General features: G+C 41.7%; 1 protein-coding gene across 2 annotated transcripts in view; it reads left to right on the forward strand.

Annotated features, from left to right (window-relative positions):
- PCSK2 (proprotein convertase subtilisin/kexin type 2) overlaps nt 1-23536 on the forward strand; it is a 188448-nt gene that overhangs the window by 20025 nt on the left and 144887 nt on the right. The window contains exon 2 of one of the 2 annotated variants that reach the window (XM_065589670.1): nt 12561-12665. In XM_065589670.1, the coding sequence (XP_065445742.1) occupies nt 12561-12665 (105 nt within the window). Of the gene's footprint in view, nt 1-12560; nt 12666-22994; nt 23108-23536 lie in introns of those variants that run through there. The other variant, XM_065589671.1, reaches the window with a different exon arrangement.

The raw sequence follows: 23536 nt of genomic DNA on the forward strand, positions 1-23536 counted from the left end.
TCATTAACAAGAGCATGAAGTTCTTCACTTACTCGTAGCCATGGATGTTGCATAGGACAGGTATTACTCACTCCCATGCACCTGTATTAAGGAGCCGGTGAACAGCATGATGTATCAAAAGCTTCTGAATCAACTTCAGGGGAAGCCTAAGAAGGAGAATACTTTAATATTCTCTGCTGGGGGCGACAAAGGATATACGTTTATGGTGAGTTTCATGTTTGTGAGGAGTGGGGTGACTTCTGCAAATGACTTGGAGATGTCAATAATCACTTTGGACCATTACTGAAGCATGGGTTAGCATTTCAAGGGTGACCCTGAAGTTCTGTAATGGTCCGACAAGTGGTGGCCTCACTAATGAAAGTTCTATGTTATAGATTTTTAAGTACTGGGATCTACCAAGTGGAAGTGTTGAACAGAGAATCCAGAAATACAAAAGTGTAAAAGGACTGTTTACAGATATGGGTCAAGGGGAAAAAATCTAATTAGCTTAGGGTAATTTTCACAGTGTAAATCTCATAAGAACAGAGGTGGTGTGGGTGATGTATTGTGCAGATTTCTGGTTCTGATGTCATTTCCAGTACATTAACTGAGGAGTAACGCCACTGACCCCACCATCAGCGTAAGCAAGATCAGAAAACATGCCCCGGCATCTAAAGAAAAACATTTTACTTTCTTTTTTCAGTTCACATAGTGACCAAAATGCACCAAAATTATCAGTCTTCAATTTTGCACCATTAACCTCTGTTTGAGATAACTGTGTTGATTTCAGCTTCTGGTGGACTCGTATTTACTTTATTATTCTAAATAATGTAGCATGTTTGCCTGCTGTATATGCAGCAGTTATGGAACCATTTAGTTGAATGATTTTATGGGGCTGTTTTTCTTATTCCCAGTGGCCATATGTTGCTGCTAAAAATGGAAGAAGCTCCTATCAGACACCCACAACGACCGTACCCTTTTCTGTGTTCTATCTCTTTCTTGTTTCTTGGCATGGTTGAAGAATTCTCTTTCTCCTGTCACATTGTTGGTATCAGTGCACAGAGAAGTAACCATTGTTTCTAAGCCTGCAATTCAGGTTTTTGACTGAATGATAACGGTCATCATCTTCAGGCAATGATTTGCTGGATCAATAGACAGTGCAAAACTAGTGCAAAATGTGTCAACCTCTTATGTACAGATACTTAAAGGGTTACTCATGTTCTCTAAACCTGGAAACTATTGACTCGCTTTGGTTTGATTTGACATTGTAGGTCATGGTGACAGTACCAGGTTTCAGAGTTTTATAGATTCTAGGACTGGAAGGGACCTCGAGAGGTCATTGAGTCCAGTCCCCTGCCCGCATGGCAGGACCAAATACTGTCTAGACCATCCCTGATAGACATTTATCTAACCTACTCTTAAATATCTCCAGAGACGGAGATTCCACAACCTCCCTAGGCAATTTGTCAATACTTATATTATCACTGATCATCTGTACATGTTATCCCGTTAATAGATATTTTAAAGCCTTATTATCCTCTGCTTTGCATCTTGTGTAGTGATTTACATGTGCCAGGCTGATAGTTAAATGGTTAAAATTTAGGTTTCAATGCTGTGAATCATATAGATTCAAGTGCATTTACGTTGCAGTTTATTTGATCATTTGAATGTTCAATTCCGCAATATACTGGGCACTGGTATAAAGAATTAGTACAAAGATGGTGGATTACTGATCATCGTTATTAGTTTATTGCTGGAGGAAAAAACATGTCAGCCAGTGATAAGTGTTTGCGTAACTTACATAAAAGAATCTGCACAGCTTAGAGAGATTTTTCTATTATATTCCAACAACTCCAAGGATAGACAGGGGGAAAAGGGAGGAGGTGTTGCCTTATATATTAAAAATGTACACACTTGGACTGAGGTAGAGATGGACATAGGAGATGGAAGTGTTGAGAGTGTCTGGGTTAGGCTAAAAGGGGCAAAAAACAAGGGAGATGTCATGCTAGGAGTCTACTACAGGCCACCTAACCAGGTGGAAGAGGTGGATGAGGCTTTTTTCAAGCAACTAACAAAATCATCCAAAGCCCAAGATTTGGTGGTGATGGGGGACTTCAACTATCCGGATATATGTTGGGAAAATAACACAGCGGGGCACAGACTATCCAACAAATTCTTGGACTGCATTGGAGACAACTTTTTATTTCAGAAGGTTGAAAAAGCTACTAGGGGGGAAGCTGTTCTAGACTTGATTTTAACAAATAGGGAGGAACTCGTTGAGAATGTGAAAGTAGAAGGCAGCCTGGGTGAAAGTGATCATGAAATCATAGAGTTTGCAATTCTAAGGAAGGGTAGAAGGGAGAACAGCAAAATAGAGACAATGGATTTCAGGAAGGCAGATTTTGGGAAGCTCAGAGAGCTGATAGGTAAGGTCCCATGGGAATCAAGACTGAGGGGAAAAACAACTGAGGAGAGTTGGCAGTTTTTCAAAGGGACACTATTAAGGGCCCAAAAGCAAGCTATTCCGCTGGTTAGGAAAGATAGAAAATGTGGCAAAAGACCACCTTGGCTTAACCACGAGATCTTGCACGATCTAAAAAATAAAAAGGAGTCATATAAAAAATGGAAACTAGGACAGATTACAAAGGATGAATATAGGCAAACAACACAGGAATGCAGGGGCAAGATTAGAAAGGCAAAGGCACAAAATGAGCTCAAACTAGCTACGGGAATAAAAGGAAACAAGAAGACTTTTTATCAATACATTAGAAGCAAGAGGAAGACTAAAGACAGGGTAGGCCCACTGCTTAGTGAAGAGGGAGAAACAGTAACAGGAAACTTGGAAATGGCAGAGATGCTTAATGACTTCTTTGTTTCGGTCTTCACCGAGAAATCTGAAGGAATGCCTAACATAGTGAATACTAATGGGAAGGGGGTAGGTTTAGCGGATAAAATAAAAAAAGAACAAGTTAAAAATCACTTAGAAAAGTTAGATGCCTGCAAGTCACCCGGGCCTGATGAAATGCATCCTAGAATACTCAAGGAGCTAATAGAGGAGGTATCTGAGCCTCTAGCTATTATCTTTGGAAAGTCATGGGAGACGGGAGAGATTCCAGAAGACTGGAAAAGGGCAAATATAGTGCCCATCTATAAAAAGGGAAATAAAAACAACCCAGGAAACTACAGACCAGTTAGTTTAACTTCTGTGCCAGGGAAGATAATGGAGCAAGTAATTAAGGAAACACTTGGAAGGTGGTAAGGTGATAGGGAACAGCCAGCATGGATTTGTGAAGAACAAATCATGTCAAACCAATCTGATAGCTTTCTTTGATAGGATAACGAGCCTTGTGGATAAGGGTGAAGCGGTGGATGTGGTATACCTAGACTTCAGTAAGGCATTTGATACGGTCTCGCATGATATTCTTATCGATAAACTAGGCAAATACAATTTAGATGGGGCTACTATAAGGTGGGTGCATAACTGGCTGGATAACCGTACTCAGAGAGTTGTTATTAATGGTTCCCAATCCTGCTGGAAAGGCATAACGAGTGGGGTACCGCAGGGGTCTGTTTTGGGACCGGCTCTGTTCAATATCTTCATCAACGACTTAGATATAGGCATTGAAAGTACGCTTATTAAGTTTGCGGATGATACCAAACTTGGAGGGATTACAACTACTTTGGAGGACAGGGTCATAATTGAAAATGATCTGGACAAATTGGAGAAATGGTCTGAGTTAAACAGGATGAAGTTTAACAAAGACAAATGCAAAGTGCTCCACTTAGGAAGGAAAAATCAATTTCATACATACAGAATGGGAAAAGACTGTCTAGGAAGGAGTACAGTAGAAAGGGATCTAGGGGTTATAGTGGACCACAAGCTAAATATGAGTCAACAGTGTGATGCTGTTGCAAAAAAAGCAAACATGATTCTGGGATGTATTAACAGGTGTGTTGTGAGCAAGACATGAGAAGTCATTCTTCCGCTCTACTCTGCTCTGGTTAGGCCTCAGCTGGAGTATTGTGTCCAGTTCTGGGCGCCGCATTTTAAAAAAGATGTGGAGAAATTGGAAAGGGTCCAGAGAAGAGCAACAAGAATGATTAAAGGTCTTGAGAACATGACCTATGAAGGAAGGCTGAAAGAATTGGGTTTGTTTAGTTTGGAGAAGAGAAGACTGAGAGGGGACATGATAGCAGTTTTCAGGTATCTAAAAGGGTGTCATAAGGAGGAGGGAGAAAACTTGTTCACCTTAGCCTCTAAGGATAGAACCAGAAGCAATGGGTTTAAACTGCAGCAAGGGAGGTCTAGGTTGGACATTAGGAAAAAGTTCCTAACTGTCAGGGTGGTTAAACACTGGAATAAATTGCCTAGTGAGATTGTGGAATCTCCATCTCTGGAGATATTTAAGAGTAGGTTAGATAAATGTCTATCAGGGATGGTCTAGACAGTATTTGGTCCTGCCATGCGGGCAGGGGACTGGACTCGATGACCTCTCGAGGTCCCTTCCAGTCCTAGAATCTATGAATCTATGGTGCTAGGTAGCTTTGGGCAGCCGGGATGCTGTGTTTTGAATAAAATGCCAAACTGAAGTCCAGATCTGGTGCCCTGGGCAAATAACAAATTAGATTTCAGGTGAGTTCTGTGCAAACCTTTGAAACAGCAGTAATCCTAAGTAATATTTCCCAACAATTTATCCAACAATATTTTTAGTCCTTTCTTAATTTTGCTTTGCTTTGTTATTTCTGTATCTTAAAGTGCCTGCCTTCCTGTCTATTTCCATACTTATATGACCCTTATCACTATAGCTGTTGAGTGCCTTTGGCTTCAGGCTTGGCTTTCATCTGTGTATTTAAAAGTAAAGCAATTGCTAATGCTAACTGGAGTGAGAGAGAGCTTTAAAATGCATATTGAATATTTATAAGCCTCCTCAGTGCATTTGGTAAGTGGGATGAAAAGGTTTCTAATTTCTGCTGCAAGGCAGTTCCTAGTTCTCAGACAACTGTAACAGAGCCAGTCAGTTCACTGGGGAAATGTGCATCTTCTGAATGCATTTACTACTGAAAGATATAGATTTTCTTTTCCTTTGGGTGGAACTGTTGCACAAGTAATAGGATGAAAGAAACTATCTCACCATATTTATGGCCCACTCAGAAAATGAGTTTGAGATATAGATCAACACCTCAAATATTTGAAGTTTGGATTGCATTGGGCTCTAGCAGAACAACTATTAAGTGCTACGTGATTTTGATGTTATTCCTGTCTTAATCCTCAGTGCACAGAAAGCATTCCTTTCAAACAGGGATCTTTAATGGTTACATAGCACAAGTGTTTGCTTAGATGTTAATTCAGTTAACTTTAAGCATGTGCTTAACTGTTTATGTGTGCAAGTAGTTCCATTGAAGCTCCTATTCAGTTTAGGGGCTGTGTTGCATCCGGGTATGTTATGAACCTGATTCACCACTCAGAGAGGTTGCTCCTCTCAGAGAGTACATCAGACATGACCGTTCTAAGGAACAGTGGCAGAAGGTGATGCGGGACTATATGTTAGATTGATAGTGCATTTTCTGCCAGATACAGTTCAAATCTGCATCCCCTAGTCACTCCGGATCAACTCTTGCATGCCCTGCAGAACAATCATATGAACCAAAAGATGCTTCTTTGTTACAACAGAATATATTGTAGGAATGTAGTTATTTCCTGCCCTGAAACTAAGACATTTTGGAAAGCTGTTGGGGACTCCATAAGGGACATAACAGAATCAGGTGTTAGATAATCCCTTATTTTTATTAAATTGTCCTGAAAACTCTGAGTCTTGTAAAAAACATAAAAAACTGATCACTCATCTCCTAGATGCTGCTAGAATTACCACAGCAAGGTGATGGAAGAGGAGTGACCCTCCTAAAACTATTGAGAGAGATAAAAAATGTGGGATATTCTGGTTCTAGAAAAACTAACTCATGTTAGAGTTCTACAGGGGAGAAGGAAAAAAAGATAGCTTCTTAGTAATGTGGTGGAACTTGTAGTTTTCTGGAAGAAGGTCATTGCCTGCAACCAAACCTGATAGTTTGAGAACCTTTTTTGAATACTAAGAAAGGGAGAAACCCCTTCAACAATACTCCAAATTAATATCAACATTAAGATATTAAAATAAGGAAAATAGGAGGAAAAAGGAGAGCAGCTTAATATCGCATAGAGTTTTGACTGGACCACTAATAAACAGGTTATACATCTAAATGTAAGAAAAACAGAACTTTGGACCTAAACATGAGATAATGAAAGACTTTAACTGACACTATCAACTGACAAGATGGGAGAGGAAGACGAACAGTAGAAATACATCAACTACAATATGTGATCAATACCACAAAGTTGAAGAGAGTGACTGGTAGCTTATTTCATCAATATCACTTCTTTAGGCCAATTTATAATCGTGTATTTGTCTCTATATTAAGTTTATCTGTGACAGGGTGGACTAGGCCCTGAGGCTCCTTGGAAGCCTTGTGGCCCTGCCACCCCCGACCCCAGAAAAGGGCAGTAGAGAGATCCTACAAGCTGCCTAGAGAAGCTGCATGGGAAGCAACCAATCAGGGCCCAGTAGGCTAGTATAGGAAGAGCTGCAGGGCCGGACTGAGATCAGTTCCTTGTTAGAGCTGGAGGAGAGTGGATGGTGCTCCAGGCTGGCTGCTGGGACTCCACCAGGACAGGGCCCTGAGGTAAGGGTGAAGAATATGCTGGAACCAGTGGGGAAGTGGCCCAGGGAATTGTAACAGCAATGCAGTTTATTTAAAGGGACATGGTGGATGGCTGCTATCTGTAGGATCCCAGAGTAGAAGGTGCACCTGGGTCACCTGGGAAAGTGACCTGGACTTTGAGGCATCCCAGAAGGGGAACTGAACTATAGTGGCCCAGCTGGAGAGCTGTGGCCAAAAAGGCCCTGCAAGGGCGAAGACACTGCCTCCAGGGAGGGAGTCCGGAGAACCACTCTGTACCAAAGCAAGGACAACTTGAGAGACATGTTACAGAGGGCACTGAGAGAGGCCCCTGTTGGCCTTGTACTCTGAAAGGAGTTTGCTTTGTTTTTGTCTCACTGACAGACTGTGTATGACTAGGCCGGAGGGCTGAGTCACTGAAGACCCACCACAAACAGGTAGAGAGAGTGTGCAGGCACATGCACTTGGCCAGGGGGAGCTCACGAGAGGTGAGTGCACCCCATTACAACTGGCAACATACAGTGGAAACACTGTGCTATATAATATAGTGGGATAGGCTGACCGATCGGCAATGTATCATTACAATTCAATGTTAAGGATATTATGAGCCTGAGACCCATGCTTTCTCTTTGTTAATTACTTCATTTATGTCACTTCTTAAAAGTGGTTACAGACTTTGAATGCTGCACCTCTGATTCCACTGTGAGCTTTAGCTGTTTTTAGCTATTGCATCATAATATGCTTGTTATGCATGTACCTCCATTCTGATTATACTGAATTCTTTTGCAGTTCTGTTGGCTAACGTTCCCTTTGCTAGTTACGGAATGGATTCTACTGCTGTAGAATAAGGAAGTTACCATCAAAGATAGGGTCAGTTTCTAATCTTGCATGCACCATGACAGCACTGTGTGTGTGTCTCAAAATATGCTATTGCACATCTAAAATCTGAATTTGACTCTTTATATGGTTCCTTTTCATTAACATCTGCACTGAGTCTGTCTCTTATTCAAGAAAAACCCTTTTGGTATCAACAAATGTTTTATCCAAGTAAAGACTGAAAAAGGGTTCAAGGCAGGATTATAACTTGTACTTTACACATGTGCAGGGGAACAAAAAGGAACAAGAGCACCCCCCTACCCTCTTATAGTCGTATGTGGGACACCCACATGTTGGATCCAGGTGCAGATGAGCACGTGTTTTGCAGCACATCTGTTTATTCCCTCCTCCAGAGAAGGGGGGTTTTGAATGGACAGAGAATGGGTGGAGACTTGGCTCCACCTCACCCTTTTTTTGACAGTGCAGCTGCTGAACCAACACTGGGGATGCACAGGGGGTATTTACTGATGGGATAGGCCAACAGCAAATTACCCTCCTTGAGTGATGGGGCAGCAGCAGGAGAATTGTGGCTGCATAGATTACAGTCCCTTTCAGGGATACTCCTGTAGCAGCACAGCTAAGCACTATCCTTCTCTACGGGCTGTGTGCTTGTGACCGAGCCTCTCTCGGTAAATTCCTCACCCTCTTTTCTGCATCTGGGAAGGAAGAATCACAGAACAGGTGCAAAGTTCAGGAGCAAATTAAAAAAAGTAATTTGAAACCAGGATAATTTTTACCTCCCAGAGTATGGGTTTCAGGAGGAAGGTGCAGCTAGGGGTTGAGGCAGGTATACCTTATGTACTTGCCTCCTACACAGATTTTAATCATGTAATTGTTCCCTGGCTTATCAGTTGGAACAGTAGCCTGAGAAGCAACAAAGACATCCCAGAGTCACTCGCATGCAGTAACAGCACCCAGTGGAATACTTTTCACTTCTGTAAAATGTAATCTTGCTTCTGTAGTTAAAAATACGTTCTAGTAATTCCTGTCTTTAGCAAAGCCTCTTCCCTTTCAATGGTCTTTGTTTCCCCCTGCTAGTTTGTAACGAGGTTTTAACATTTATTTTTAGAGGTGGTTCCTTTACAGGATTGCCAGCAGTTTGGGGCAGAGTCTTTCTTTTAGTTCTGTATTTGTAGAGCACCTAGCACAATGCGGGTCCCTGGCCATGATTGGGGCTGGCAGGAGTGACTGCAATTGTAATAATAAAGGAAGAAGCCAAACATGATTTTATTTTTACCATGTTGTTGTTTATATTATTAACTGGAGAATAAAGAATTGGGAGAGTGTCATCTTGAAAGAAGAGTCGAGATGAGCAGGATATAGAGAGGCTCTTTCATGATTTTGCAGTATCTCTTAGAGCTTTTTTTAAAATTTACAAGAGTAGTTGCATCAGAAGAGTTGATTGTAAGGAAGTGTTGAACAATATAAAATATGCCTGAAATCCTTTGAGGTTTATTCTCACCTTGATACACATTGAGAGCACTCAGTGCTATGCTATATTTGTACATTAAGTGGAAATTAATCTGTTTGCTGTTCTGTTCTATGTAGGTATTTACACGACCCTCATCACCTTAATATCTGAGACCCTGAGAATAATTAATACTCTACTTAATCACCCTTACAACTCTCTCTGAGGGCCCATTTTATACATGAGGAGCTGAGGCACAGGGCAGAGTAAGAGACATGCCAAAGGACATATGGGAAGTCTGTGGCTGCATTAGGGGGTAGCAAGCGGGGCAATTGCCCATGGCCCCACACCATGGTCCCCGCAAAGCTAAGGGGCTTGGGCTGGGCTTGGGCTTTGGCTTTCTGCCCTGGGCCCCAGTGAGTCTAATACTGGCCCTGCTTGGTGGCCCCCATGAAACCTGCTTGCAACCCCCAGGGGTTGTGGACCAGTTGAGAACCACTGCACTAGAGTGTCCTTCCTCCTTATTGGTCATGGAGTTACTGTTACTGACATTTTATTTCTTTTTTGTAACAGACATGAATCCTTTCATTCTGATTTCACCCTATTATAAAGCAATGGTCGGCATTTCCATTTGCAAAGCCCCAAGTCACTGGTGGAGAGCAATATTGTACCATTAGTTACTTTCCCCTGTGGTCTCACTGGTCAATGAGATGTTGCTGAATCAGTACAGGACTTCAGGAAGCCATCTCAAAAGCAGAGGGCCCAATACAGCTGTTTATGGGTTTGAGCAACTAGTTAAGTCATATTCATCAAACTGTTTGACCTTGTAGGCCTAGTTTTGTGTGTGATCTCTTCCTGTTTTCTCTTAAGATCTTCATTATTTGTAAGTGTTCACTGGAGAGTTTAGACAAATAATTTTCAGACAATTGTTGGTTCACAAACTCTTTGCAAATTGTTCACTACCACTATTAAAATTCCTGGTAAGCAATTGTTCATTTGGGCTTGTTTCCTTTCCACGATTGAAGCCTTTCAATGGGAGACTAACAAATGACCAATAATAATGAATAATTCCAATTCAAATTCACAAAGGTTTTGGGATTTGCAAATATCATGAAAACCGATGGTCCTCTGACTATTAATAAATGGGTACTATCACTCTCTGAATTACAATAAATCAGATTCAAGTAGCTCATTTGTGAATATGTTCCTGAATCTGTGATTTTCATTACTTGACTTGGTCTAGTTGCTTTTGCTTACGTTCAAGTCCTTTACATATCCATAGTTGTTTTGCTATACTGTACAATATGTAGGCTCAGCCCAACAAAATGTGCATAGAAAATGAGCCATAGGGGCCTATTATTTCTCTCCAAATGTGTCCAAAATAGCCAAGAGGACACGTTTGTTTGAAAGCATCAGAAATGAATTCTTGAGAGGAACCGATTTGGATGCTTGGTAAAAAGGAAAAATAACCTGACTTCACTGGGGGAAATAAGGAGGAAACCTGACCATGGATTTATGAGAGCTGGAATAATCCTTGTAATACCCTCTGTTAAGGAAATGAGGGCAGTGTAAATATATAACAAGTCTTCCAGAGTGGGGAGTCAGCAGGACCTTCATCACCAAAAGTGCTGTCTCTAGGTCACTTGAGTTAAAGGAGTAACTAGTAGAAGACTTTTATTTGCTGTGTAACACAATGACTAAAATACTTAGTCATTGTGTTACACTCAGATTGTTACCCTGAACGGTGAGAAGTTCTCCATGCCCTCTCCTTCCTCTCTGTCTTGAAGACCTTGTCACCTGCAAAATTTGGTCTCTCTTCTTTCCCTTTCTCGCTTTGCAGTTTTACTGTCCCTGGGTTCAACTGTATCTTTGAGGCGCAGCCCTGTAATGGGGGCAGTGTGGAACTGCACTTTTTCAGGGGGGGTTCTAGAGAGGAGATCCACATAATGGAAGAAGACTTCCCCCCCAGAGCCTCCTAGCAATGCTGGGAGAGTGCAACTCCTGTTACACCCCTTTATAGAGAATAGCCTACTCGCCCTGCATGCTGATGTCAATGCAGAGATGGGCCCAGGACTTCACTTCCTCCTGCACCTTGTGGGAACTGTGCACTGCCAGGCACCATATATACTGTAGCTGTAGGGGATGTAGAGATGGCAGGCAAGTGAGACCCTTGTGTAGTTTGCAAAAGGAGAAAAAAGATTTGTTGTGGCCTTCCGCTCTGCCCCCGCATACACAGTGCAGCTATGAAAGGGTAGGCACAATCTTGCCCCAGGTTAGCATTAAAGTAGATCTAGTCAGTGTATTTCAAATGGTAACTAATCCAGCTATTTTGTTTATCCTCTATATTCACTGTACATCTTTGCGGTATTCACAAATATATCCTGTGTGATCAGTCTAAGGGCTTTCATCTGGAAGGCCAGGATTTAGCATCGTATGCCAGATTCTGGGAATTACCATGAGAAATAGCTACCCTTTTTATGAAGATGCCCCTTTTATACAATTTTTACTTGAATCGCTGTAAAACTAATTTACAAATAAGTCTCAAAGACAGGCAGAGTCTTGGCCCTGCGAGCTGCTGTTTGATGTTACGTATCAAGTGCAGTAGACTCTTGGATATGAGTAGACCCTTTGGAATCTGGCCCTTGATCTCCATTTTCAATCAGAAAACTTGAATCAGTATTAATAATTTCCATGTTTATATTTTCATAAGGACTACAGACTCATTTATAAAATATTTTGTATTTGTTTTGATTTAAAACATTTTTAAAACCCCTATGAGTGTTTGTAATTTCTCTTAATTATTCCCTTGATAATGACGCTAAATTAAGTCCCTGAAATTGAAATGTTAGCGACATTAAAATACAGCTTGTTTTGAGAAGTAAAAATTTTAGGTTGCTAAAAGGAGAATTAAAAAAAACTTTTGGTAGATTTAAATAATTTTTTGGAATCTGCCTGTGAGAATGGAATTATCAGAAGGCTTTAGAACTTGAGACACAAATGGAGCTTTCTGATAGGCTATCAGAAATGTTGTACCATGCTAATAATGCATGGTACCATCTATTTTTTTTCCTTATTTTTCTTTATCAATTTCATTCCACAGTATTGAGAAGAAACTCCAGACACTGCATTTATCTGGTGGAGAAAATCACTCTGCTTTCTGCCCTAAGTCTTAGAGCTTCATTTTAGGTGCAATATAATGGCTCAGAAAAGCATTTCTGTCTTGCCTTATTTCTGAAATACAATCTGTGGTAATTCTAAGTCATTTGCAGTAGAGGAAAATTTTATCCTTTTATTTTGGATGTTTCAGGGAATAAGAAATAATTCTGATGTAATTTGGAAGTCCTGCAGAAATACTGGTGCTGCAGACCTTGAATGCAGAGTGACATTGATACCAATGTTTACAAGTGAAATAACAATTCATAGCAAATAACCTTAATGTTATAGGGTAAAGGTGCCTAAGTGACTTAGGAGCCTGTCTTTAAAAAGTGAATAGGACTTAGGCTCCTTTAAAACATTTTTCCCTATAGTTCTTAAGTGTATTTGTTTTGGCTTTGTTTTTTTTAAATTTGCTCTTTCTCTTCCCCAGCTTCCCTTTATAGATGCTGGGTACCATTTTTATCATAATGGCATCTCCAGGGCCAGGAGAAGACGCAGTCTTCAGCACAAGCTTCATTTGGAAAAAGACCCGAGGGTAAGCTTTTCCCATTGATTTGCCATCCAGCAATCATGATTTCCATGCCAACCAACTGTGCAGTATGGGATCAGATAACCGTGAAGTCTTAACACAGGTAATTCCATGCCTGACCCAAGCTCTGTGGCTGCTGTACAGAAGTTAAAACAACCTAAGCCTTGATTTTAACATGACAACAACAGTCACAGCTTCGAGCTTGAGCCTTCCACCCTTGCTCACACGTAGTAATACTGCACTCTCTGCTAGTAGCCTCACTTGCAGTCAATGAGTTCCAAAAGGCATGTTTCAAACATAAACAAGACCAGTTGCTCATTCAGCCCATCAGACTTTGACTTTTATTCTAGAAACTCCAGGTACCACTTGCAAATGAAACTTTTAGTTTTAAGAAGCAACCTCCCTCCCCTCCTCTGCAGCATTTATCTCACTGGTGGAAAGAAAAGGTCCTTTACCATAATGCAGTGATCTAGCAGCAGTTTCTTCTCTCTCTCTTCTTCAGAGTTTTTGCTATTATACAAAAATCTTCCTTAGAGGTTTTTAAGGGCCGGCTTGACAAAGCCCTGGCTGGGATGATTTAGTTGGGGTTGGTCCTGCTTTGAACAGGCGGTTGGACTAGATGACCTCCTGAGGTCCCATCCAACCCTGATATTCTATGATTCTATGAAGATAAATACTAGGACCTGGTCAGGACCAGCTAGCACAAAAAAGTGTTTCTACTACCAAAGAAAATAACCATTCTTGGCATTCATCTTATGAAAGCAAATAGATGATCAATTATTCCCCTGAATACCCAACTCCATTTCTGTTGGTGTGGGAAAGAGTTGTGCTGTTCCATTCTACCTAGGTTTTTGTTGCCCTGCCCATCGTCATGGTATCTGAGCACCTTTCAAAATTAATAAATAAATAAACAAGAAGAAAGTTATTTTAACTAAAACTGAGAAGCTGCCTGTTGCTATGTTGGGAAGCAGGGTGGAAGAATTTCCAGCTCACTCTCTCTGCCTTTGCAGGAGATGGTTAAAGTAACTTTGGGCACAGATCCACCAACAATATGACACCCCTCCAAATTGTAGTCAGCCCATCTGACAGCTGGTAATGTGTGTTGCCCTGGTCACTTTATCTGAAACCAAGCAACTTCCAGCTGCTGGTCACCCCCACTTCCTTTAGGTCACACTGTGTTGTGATACTGAGAGTTCAGTGAGGCATCATGGGTCCTGTATCAGTCAGGTGTGCAGTATGTCTCTTTATACTCTGAACTACCATCTTCAAGGGTTAAAGGATCTCCATGCCCATTCACTCCTGGGCTTCTTTTCTAAGACTGCCAACAGGGCACCAGCTAGAGTTTGGGTATGTGTGTGATGCAGACCCCTGCCCCCCTAGCATTAAACTGAGATTCTCAAACTCATTTCATATAATTTACCAAACAAGGATTGGACAGTAACAACTTTCAGACAATACAGTCCATTGCAGGATACTAATGAGTGGACTGAGAAATAAAAGTCTCCAATTTTCCTTAACCATCCAGTCCTTAAATAGTCAGTTTATTAAGAACTATTTAATAAAGAACAGGAGTAGGCAAATATACGAGCCAATGGCTGTGTAGCTCTATGTACTTGAAACAAATATTTCTACTTATCTATAGAGGTCTGTGTAAATCAGATGTGTCCCTTAAGTTGTCATTGTGGCCCTCAATATTGCAAAGGTGGGCCTCCCGGTATTAGTTAATACTAGACTTGCTGTTGCACTGACTACGCTTGAACTGTTTGACTGCATAATGTGAATATGGGTCAATATGGAGATTGTTTAATTACATGTAGCCTACATTTCAGACCTGCTCTATTTTGTGTCCATTCTATGGAAGTAAAGAGGACTTCAGTTTCCAGGGTTCTCCATCTGGGACTTTTCGTAACCAACACATTCACTTGAATTTTTGGTTTTAATTTCCACTGCCTCCTGATTGGCCTGCTGATTCCTGCACTGCCACATAGTGTAATGATGACTTAGCTTTACGACCTGCCGATTTGCTCTCCCTTACTGAATAAATCCATATCATAAAATAATTGGGAGTATCCTCAAAATGTGGCAAAGCATGGCCATGGATAAGCCCTGATATTTTGGTACACTGTTCAGCTTCAGAAAGAACTGCTGATTTGCTTTAATTTCCAAATTGGAAGCACACTCTGACCTTTCTGATTCTGTCCTATCTTTCTGTGTTGCTCAGTAGGCTCTTTGACGTTTTCTCTATGGCCCTCCTAGCAACTTCTTGTGTAGCCTCCCAGCTCTCCTAATACTTTCCCTGTGCTTTTAGAACACTCTCTTCCAATGAACTCCTGGCCTTTCAAGCTTCTCTTTGCCCTTCGAGTTCTTGATTTTTCTCACCAACATCCTAGTATCTCCTCTCCATCCATGCTGGAAGGTCATCCAAGAGAACTTGGATTTTTGGCTCCTAACGAGATGACTTTTGGTCAAAGCACCATGACTTAGAGAACAGTAATTATTAACACTCCAAAGTGTGATTTCAGTGCCATAATAATTCATCCCTCATGAATGGTGAGATAATGAGGGGATCCTGAAAGCTCCCGTGGGACTTCAAAATAAGAAAACAGGTTAGTCACTTTTTTATTATACGTGTTATGAGCACAAATAAAACAAGCTCTGATCACAATGATCAGTGTGGGAGCAGTCATTAAAGCTCTAGCCATGTGCATGGATAAGAGCAAATGTGAACTACAGACACAGCACTCTACTTTTGAACTCCAAAAATAATTTCTGCAGCCACCAGTGCACCTAAGTGTAATGACTTCCCTCTAGACCATTTCCCCCAATGTTTGCTAAGGAATAAATGTCAGCATTGTCATGGTTAATAAATTCAACACATAAACTAAGAATAAAATGCTATTAAATTGTCAGCATAGCCAGAAAGCTAACTGACTGTCTTCAAAACACAGGGTCCACTGAATCTCTGATGAGCCACTAAGATTAATTTTGTATTTGTATCTATTTCTACCCAACTTTTTGGAGAAAGTGAGAAATAAAATCTGTGGGTATGAGCTGAAGTGGTAGTCTTATGTTTTCAGTTTGAAGGGACTACAATTCCTAGCTAATTTTAATTATTAGTTGAAAACAGTGCAGATGTTCATTCAATTAATTAATGTTCTTTAATCAAGTAAGTCCCTCGAGGAAACCATGTCAATTCTGCAAGAGTCCTGGGAGACAGGCAGCAGAATGCTACTGCAAAGAGGTTACTGTATAATCTCCATACACTGCACATGCAACAAGATGTCTTTAAACTTCTTGAAAAGGATCAGTTGTATAAAATGTTCTGTATGTTTGGTGCCAAAATAATTTTGAGATATGCCAAATGTATTCAGAATTTATATGACAAAAATCACTGCTGTTGAGAGAGCTGGGTTCAAATGTATGTTAAGATGCCTTCATAGAGTTCGAACAGTGCTTCAGTTCCTGCTGGGAGGAACAACCTTACTACCATTTGTTTGGCAGCAGCTATCTCAATATCATGAAGTTTGAAGCAATATTAACAGTAGAGGGTGCTAGACACAATAGTGTCATAGAACACAATACTGCTGGGGACTGGTGAAGATTCAGAAATGGGCACATGAAGCTCGTGAAGATATTAAACCTCACAGTATTTTCAATATTTCTTTCTCTTAGAATGGCAAGTACCATAATAAATTGCACTACTTTGAATGGCGGATATCCACTCTTGATCTTGTTTTAAAAGATGATTTCTTAAAGTAGGCATATCACAAAAAGATTACAAGACCTGAAATCCACTTATAATTGCTTAAACATTTTATGGCAGAAAAGTATTTTATCAGGTAAAATTCTGACTTGGATTCACATGTGTGTTGCTGAATATCCTGTATACTTACAGTAAACACTGAAAGAAAAGAAGTGCCAAGTATAATCAGAAAGTGTCCATGGACTATTCCAGCAATTTATTCATGATTCAGATACAGTATCATCATGAAAAGACCACTGAGGCTGAGAGGGGAAACAAACTGAGGAAGGAAATTCACACTATCGCATTCTTGCAGTAGCCAAAAGTGATCATTTGGACTAAGCAGCTCCATCATGCTACACACAAAGTCAGCTCTTGTCTCCCCCGGGTCCCAACTCCATGTCAGGGGAGAGCTCATTCAGACCCTGCTTACATCTTGAAAGTCATCATTTAAAATGAAGAACCAAGTATTAGCTGGTGTTTCTAGGGTGGGTTATTTTGTTTGTCTGTTTCTGGAGAAGAGGAGAAAAGAGTTTGTTATACCTGTGGAAATAGGCTTCTACCGAAATGTCTTAACAAGGGTGTAAGCTTCTCCTCTTCTAAATCATTTGACACACTTTCAGTGAAATCCTGATTGCTTTGCTCCCTGCCTCCTCTGTTATCTCTCCAAAGAGAAAGGAGTATAGCAAGGACGTTCTGCAATGTGAACTTTGCCATGTGTCCTGAATTTGTAGAGCTTTCCCCTATGAAGATTTTTCTGCAGAGGGACAACATGTCCTTGGGGAAGGTCTTATACTCCAACCACACCTCCCCCCCGCATCCTGGGCATCACAAATGGTGAAGCACAGCAAAGCTTGTCTGTCTGTTCTGCAGCAATCATGCCTGATGGACCCAAGTAGTTGCATAGCAGTTAAGTAGAACCCATTCAACAAGGAACCATTTCTTAATCTCCTGCTGCCTCTTCTGACCCATCAGGACATTGAAGATAATGGGTTGGGGAGGGCTCACCTCCTAGAAAGACAATAACTCAGTGTATTCCTGAGGTGGGATATTCACCCCACATCAGCCTAGAAGGGGTTTATGAGAGTGAGAGGCCAATTAACCAGATAGGCCACAGCTGAGGGAAATTAGCTGGCTTTAATAACCCCTGAGTAATGATAGAACCCAGCTGGAATGGAATAGGCAGGGCTAGGATAAAGCCAGAAAGCTGGCAGTAGCATGGAACTGTAGTGAGGGAGCCTGTACCCACTCTCTGGACAGTAGATTAAAGAAGGGAAACCAGGTGGAAAGGTTATAGGAAAAGGATTAGGGGAAAGGCAGCAAGGTTTAAGGTGGTACAGACCTTGGCTGCTGATTAGAGGGTACCTGAGCTAGAACCCAGAGTAGAGGGTGGGTCTGGGTTCCCCTCCCAGCCACTGGAAGTGGCACTGGTTTGGGCAGAGAAGGGAAGGCTTCATCTTGAAGGAAGAGGCTTTGATACCCCAGAAAAGGAAAACACAGTCATGTGGCTGGAGGGCCAAGCCACAAAGATGGAGCAACCTGAGTCGCAGACAGAGAGAGAGAGAGAGAGAGAGAGGCAGCAGCAGTAGGGCAAGCAGCAGAAGGGAGTTGGACCTGGAAAGAGCTAATCCCCAGAGTGGCCATGAGGAGGTGCCCCTAGCAATGAATGCACCCCAAGACAACTCCCCATGCCAAATCCTTTCATCTATGCTAAAAGAACAGTGATGGACTTATGGATGGCTATAGGTTATAGCAGAAGCTATGCCAATCATATGGTTCAACCCTGTGTCCTGAATGTTCAGTCTTGATGACCACAGAATCCACTTCTGCTAGTGAAGGTTTCAGCAGCTCTGGCTGATTCTACAGTCTTCCTCACTGCTGTCCACAATGATGTCTGCTGGGTTAAGAAGCTGTGGATGTCTGCCACTGCAGCCATTTCCTGGCAGTTTGGGTGCCAGATTCCTAGGGACTTCCCCAAAGGTGAAAAAGGCAGATGAAGGATGGCTGGGAACAAGAGCAGGAGTGGCAGAAAGCTTGTGTGAACAGACAGGCACTTCAAGAGCACATCAACCTGCTGGTGCAAGGACTGGAACTCACCCATGGTGGTTGCTAAAATCACAGTAGTGTTCGGGATGGCAGTATGAGTAGGAGGCAAACTATGAGGATTGGGGTATTTACCAGCCAGAATACAACAATTGCAGTTGTATAACAATTTTAGTAAAACTGCATCTCACACCCCCCCCCCATTGTTTTTATTGTTTTATTTATTTGGGGTGCCTGATTCTCTGAAGTGTAACCTCCTTCAGTCAACAAAGAAAATGTGAGTTGATTGCAAATGTGACTGTGCCAAGAGCAAAGACCTTCCCAGCCTAGTACCTGCAAGTAAACAATGGCTTTTCCTTCCTTCATGCACATTGTAACATCTTAAAAGAGAACTCACAAGCCAGCCTCCTGCTGGGAGGCTTAAAGGTATTGTTAGCAAATGTTTTGGAAAATGAACATGACTGTTAAGAATACACAACTCTTATTTCACTTTTTAGGTGAATTAATTTTTTTTTTTTTTTTTTTTAGTTTTTTGTTTTTGCTGGTGGTGTGTAGTGCCTCTCATATAAGGACAAGGAGTTGAAACTCAATTTGTAAAACCTACTTGTTCTATCCAAGATTGCTTTGTTTTCTTTCAAGTTTTAAATGAAGACATTTTCCTCCCACACAGTCTCTCCTTTCAGGAAGCTGCCTACATTAATTCCACTCAAGAAAGAAGCGTTAATATAAGGATGAGATCTGGTTCTATCTTCACATAGATACATACGTTCAATTCTGAGTATGGTGCCTTGATGCTGTGGTGATGAGTCCATTAGAAACACACATCCAGATGAATAGCCACCTCCCAATGGTTACTGTAAATGTAATGGTTTAGAAAGTGAGCCTTAAAGGGTAAATGTGTAAGGGCTGTGGCAGTGGTAGAAGAAGAACACCATGTAGGGTTTCTGGGGCTCTCTGACCAATGGACACAGTTTGGAGGAGCCCTTAAACTGCTTTAAATGCTGCCAGGGCTGAGGTCAGGACAGAAAATCAGGGAGCCATAAATCTAGAGAATCTGACCTTTAGTCTTAACAAAAAAAATCCTTGTTTTATGCACTTTTATTATATTTTAGATATACCCTTATTGGTATGACAGCTTGTTCAGAGATGCCCAACCATTTTGCTGGAGCCCTGTTTGGGTGGATTGACATTTGGGTGCCCCCACATCCTAAAATTGTCACGTTCTTCTTCTCTCCATGTTCTCTCTTCTGTCCTTATATTTTTACATCTTTGTGTTTTGATATGTGATTGTGACCCTCATTCCTCCACTCTCCAGAAAGCTGCATGATGCATAAGGGCACCTGTGGTACCCAAGCTAGCTTGAATCAAGCTAACTTGAATATGTCTGCGTGAGCTGCAGAGACACCCTGAGATTTCAGTGTAGACATACCTGGAATCTGAGACCCTGCACGTTTAAGGTATTTCTGTGGCCAGCTGCATTTGGGGAAGGAAGGCAGGCAGCAGTCCAGGAATCACTTGCTACTTGGCCTGCAGCAGCACTTTTGCAGTGGGAGATCAGGGTGGATCTTCGTTCTCATATTGCTTTTCAAGTCCCCGTGGCGCCTCTCCTGTTCTGCACACACGCATGTACACATGTGGACTAGTCTGCCATTTCTCCCAAAGGGCCAGGGCCCCAGATTGGGAAGCAGAGGATTAAGGGCCTGATCCAAAGTCAATTGAAATGAATGGAAAGACTCCCATTAACTTCAGTGGGCTTTGAAGCAGGCTCTTAGTGCACCGTACAAATTGCAAAGACCTAACAGTGGGCATAATGCACTGCAAAAGCAGCTTCCCAAAAGCCACACTGGGCTTACTGCTCCCCTTCCGGACAGTTGTATATAGGAATGGGGAAAGATGTCTGACTGTAATTAGCCAAAGGAGATTTCTTGTATAGCTAATATTCAAAAAGAACAGCTGCATTGAAATAACATATTCAAGTGCTGTCCTGGGGTGCATATATTTAACTGACCATATCCCATTATCAGAACTCAAAGTGCATTATTGTGCATTGCATTTATTTGTGTATGCACATAAAATAGCTAAGATAAATGATTATTTTAATAGATGTCCTATTCTTGGAGGCTGAGATTAAACCACCTGTTCCTATCCTGAAACAGGAATCATTTAATTGATCATGCTTAGTAAAAACACATCTCAGAAGTGGAAAGACATTGACCAATTTGAAAAGGCTTCAAAATAGGAGCAAAGGATAGGAGCATCAGCTGTTGTCTGATGGCAAAATGAGAAATATTGGAAGGATAATCGGAAATAATCACTTAATATTTCTGTGTAAGAAACGGTGTAGAATGTGAACTTAGGTCAAAATTATCAAAGTTGGGTGTCCAGTGTTCAGGCATCTTAAATAAGTGGCTTGATTTCCACAGATAGGGGGGATTTGCAACGTCATTTGAGTCTGTTCGAAATTGATGTAACAAATACACATGAACCACACATTCTTTGCATTGTCTGTCTGTCTTGCACACCTCTTTGTCATTAGTGTCTTGTGTCTTCCTATGGAGCTTCACATATATTTTAAATTCAGAACTGTTTAACACAATCTTTCTTCACATGAAAATATCACAAGAGGTGGCCTATGCCTTGTGTGTCTATGAATGAAAGATCTGCAGGTTGCCTTTTGTTAAGAAAGCAAACAGCAATAAAATACTCCATAACTGCTGGTACATTTGAAAATGAATAACTTTGTAATATTAAAGTGCATTGCCCCTGTTTATAAGACTTTCTGTTACAAAGCTACCTTCAATATAAGTGCTTTGATTGAAACTTCATGGTTCACAACTCAGGTCTGAAACATCCCCAGTTTTGCAAAAATCAAAACATTAACCAGTCTTTAACTCAAAAGCTGGCATACTTAGCACACTTCCACAGCATTTCATTAGAAATTAAAAATAAATGAATGTGACTGAGTGTAACATCTTGCCTTTTTTTTTTTTTTACCAGTACAATGGCTGTATTTTGCACCTATATTCCTTCCTTTGGTCCCTTATCCCTATACATGTGTTGAAAACAAGACACTTGAAAGGACAAAAAGAAATTTATTCATTGTTTCATCATCCTTAGCCCACATCCTGCTTTGGCCTTTATCAAGGACACAATTGCATTAGGGCGCTGTGTGGTCATTGAATCTTCCTGGCAGTGATGGAGTTTTAATCCATCTTTCAAGAGCCCCAGTGCTATCTGCAGCCCATAAGACTAAAATGTAATACAGCTGGGGTCCGAAATACCTAAAACTACATGTAGCAATTTTAAATAAAAGCTTTTTAAAAGTCTAGTGAGGTGGCTGGGAAAAAGTATTTGCTTCATCCTGGGCTGACCACATGCACAGAAGATGCCACGTGGAACCTTACAATTTGTCTAGAGTGACTGACAATGTATAAGGGAAAAGGCAAGCAAAAAAGCCTATGCACACATGAATAGGTTGGGGCTTCAGGGGGGTGAAGAAATTTTTATTTCATGTTCTTTATTTGTGGTCCCAAGAAAGTTGCCATATCTTATGTAGTACTTGAAGATGAGTGGGTTGGAATACAGGTTTTCTACCCACCAGATATATGGGAAATAGGGTTTGTTTAAGAAAAAGGGCCTTTTGCATAGTCAGTAAATATATCAGTATGCAAATACCAATTTATTTGCTTCCAGTGATTCTATCTACCTTTTTTTTGCCAGTTTGTTAACTGGTACCAGTTATTTCCCCTGGCTTCATGAGCTGCCTATGATGGTGCAACTGATGAGGTATTTCACCAACCCCTGCAATCCATCTGGAGTATTGGAACCAAGAGGGTGACTTGTTGGAGAAAGGAGGTGTATCCATTACTTCGTTCGTCAGTGTGCTGTGCCTGTCTGAGAGTCAGATCACACCACAGCCTTCTCCTTTCTCCGTGTGTGTTCTGTTTGTTGTTTATATAATTTCCTTTGGCCTTGGCAGGTGCAGAAATTGTTTTACCATGGATGTGACCATTGGTTATGCAAAGTGAATCTTGATGATGTTCCAAGATGCTGTCTGTCACTGGGATGAAAATGGTTGGGTTCCTAAAACTGATTGATTGCAGTGTTGTTGTAGCCATGTTGGTTCCAGGATATTAGAGAGACAAGGTAGGTGAAGCATTGGATCAACTCTGTTGGTGAAAGAGACAAAGTTTTCAAGTTACACAGCGCTCTTCTTCAGGCCCAGAATATTGAAAAAGAGCACTGTGTAGCTTGGGAGCTTGTCTCTTTCACTTCGCCCACCTTGTCCCGCTAAAATCAAAGAGGCATTACTAGTGAAATTCACCCCTTTTTACTCAGATTCTACTGAAATATTTAATTTCTATATTTAGGAGTTGTGATAAAGCAGAGAAACTGCCAGCCCAGCACAGCAGGGGTTAAAGAAAGCCTTTGGGCTGGGCCCAGCTAGCCCCGCCCTGCTATACTTGCAGCCAATACCAGACCTGGAGACAGGATAAAAGAAGGGAGCCCGGCTCAGTTCAAGGCTGGCTGGCAAACAGGCAAGAGCTAGTTGTCTCCCTGTCTGAAGGAACAGAGCACTGGCCTGCCAGTCAGGTCAGCCATCTGGAAGTAAGCACTGGTTTTCCAGCCAAGGGAGATTGTGGAGGAACCCCCAGCAAAGGAGGTAACTGACTGAGTGAACCCCAGAGATATTGGGGGACTTGTCCTCACCATCTTGAGGCTGCCCCCTTCCCCCTCCCCCCCCCAAGTAGCCTGGGCCTCCAGCAAGGCACTATCCGGATACCAGAGGGAATCCCACGGGAAGCAAGCTGCCCAGTAGATTGGACTAGAGGGGGCATGCCCTAAACTTAGCGGGCTGGTAGGAAGTAGCCCAGGGCAGTTGATTCTGACTCCCTGCTGGGAGGGACTCCAACCCCCTGGTTCCAGCCCCCTGGGCTGGGATCCAGTAGAGAGGGAGGGCCTGGGTCCCCATCTCCTCCCCGCAGCCTTTAAAACTGAGTCCGCACAGCCTGCAGGGGGTCTGAGAACCAGACAATCTAACCACTAGGCTGCTTGGCCACCAGAGCCCTGTTACAGGAGTTTTATTTTAGGT

Source organism: Chrysemys picta, chromosome 3 (assembly GCF_011386835.1).
Source record: "Chrysemys picta bellii isolate R12L10 chromosome 3, ASM1138683v2, whole genome shotgun sequence".
In the NCBI taxonomy this organism is placed as follows: Eukaryota; Metazoa; Chordata; order Testudines; family Emydidae; genus Chrysemys; species Chrysemys picta.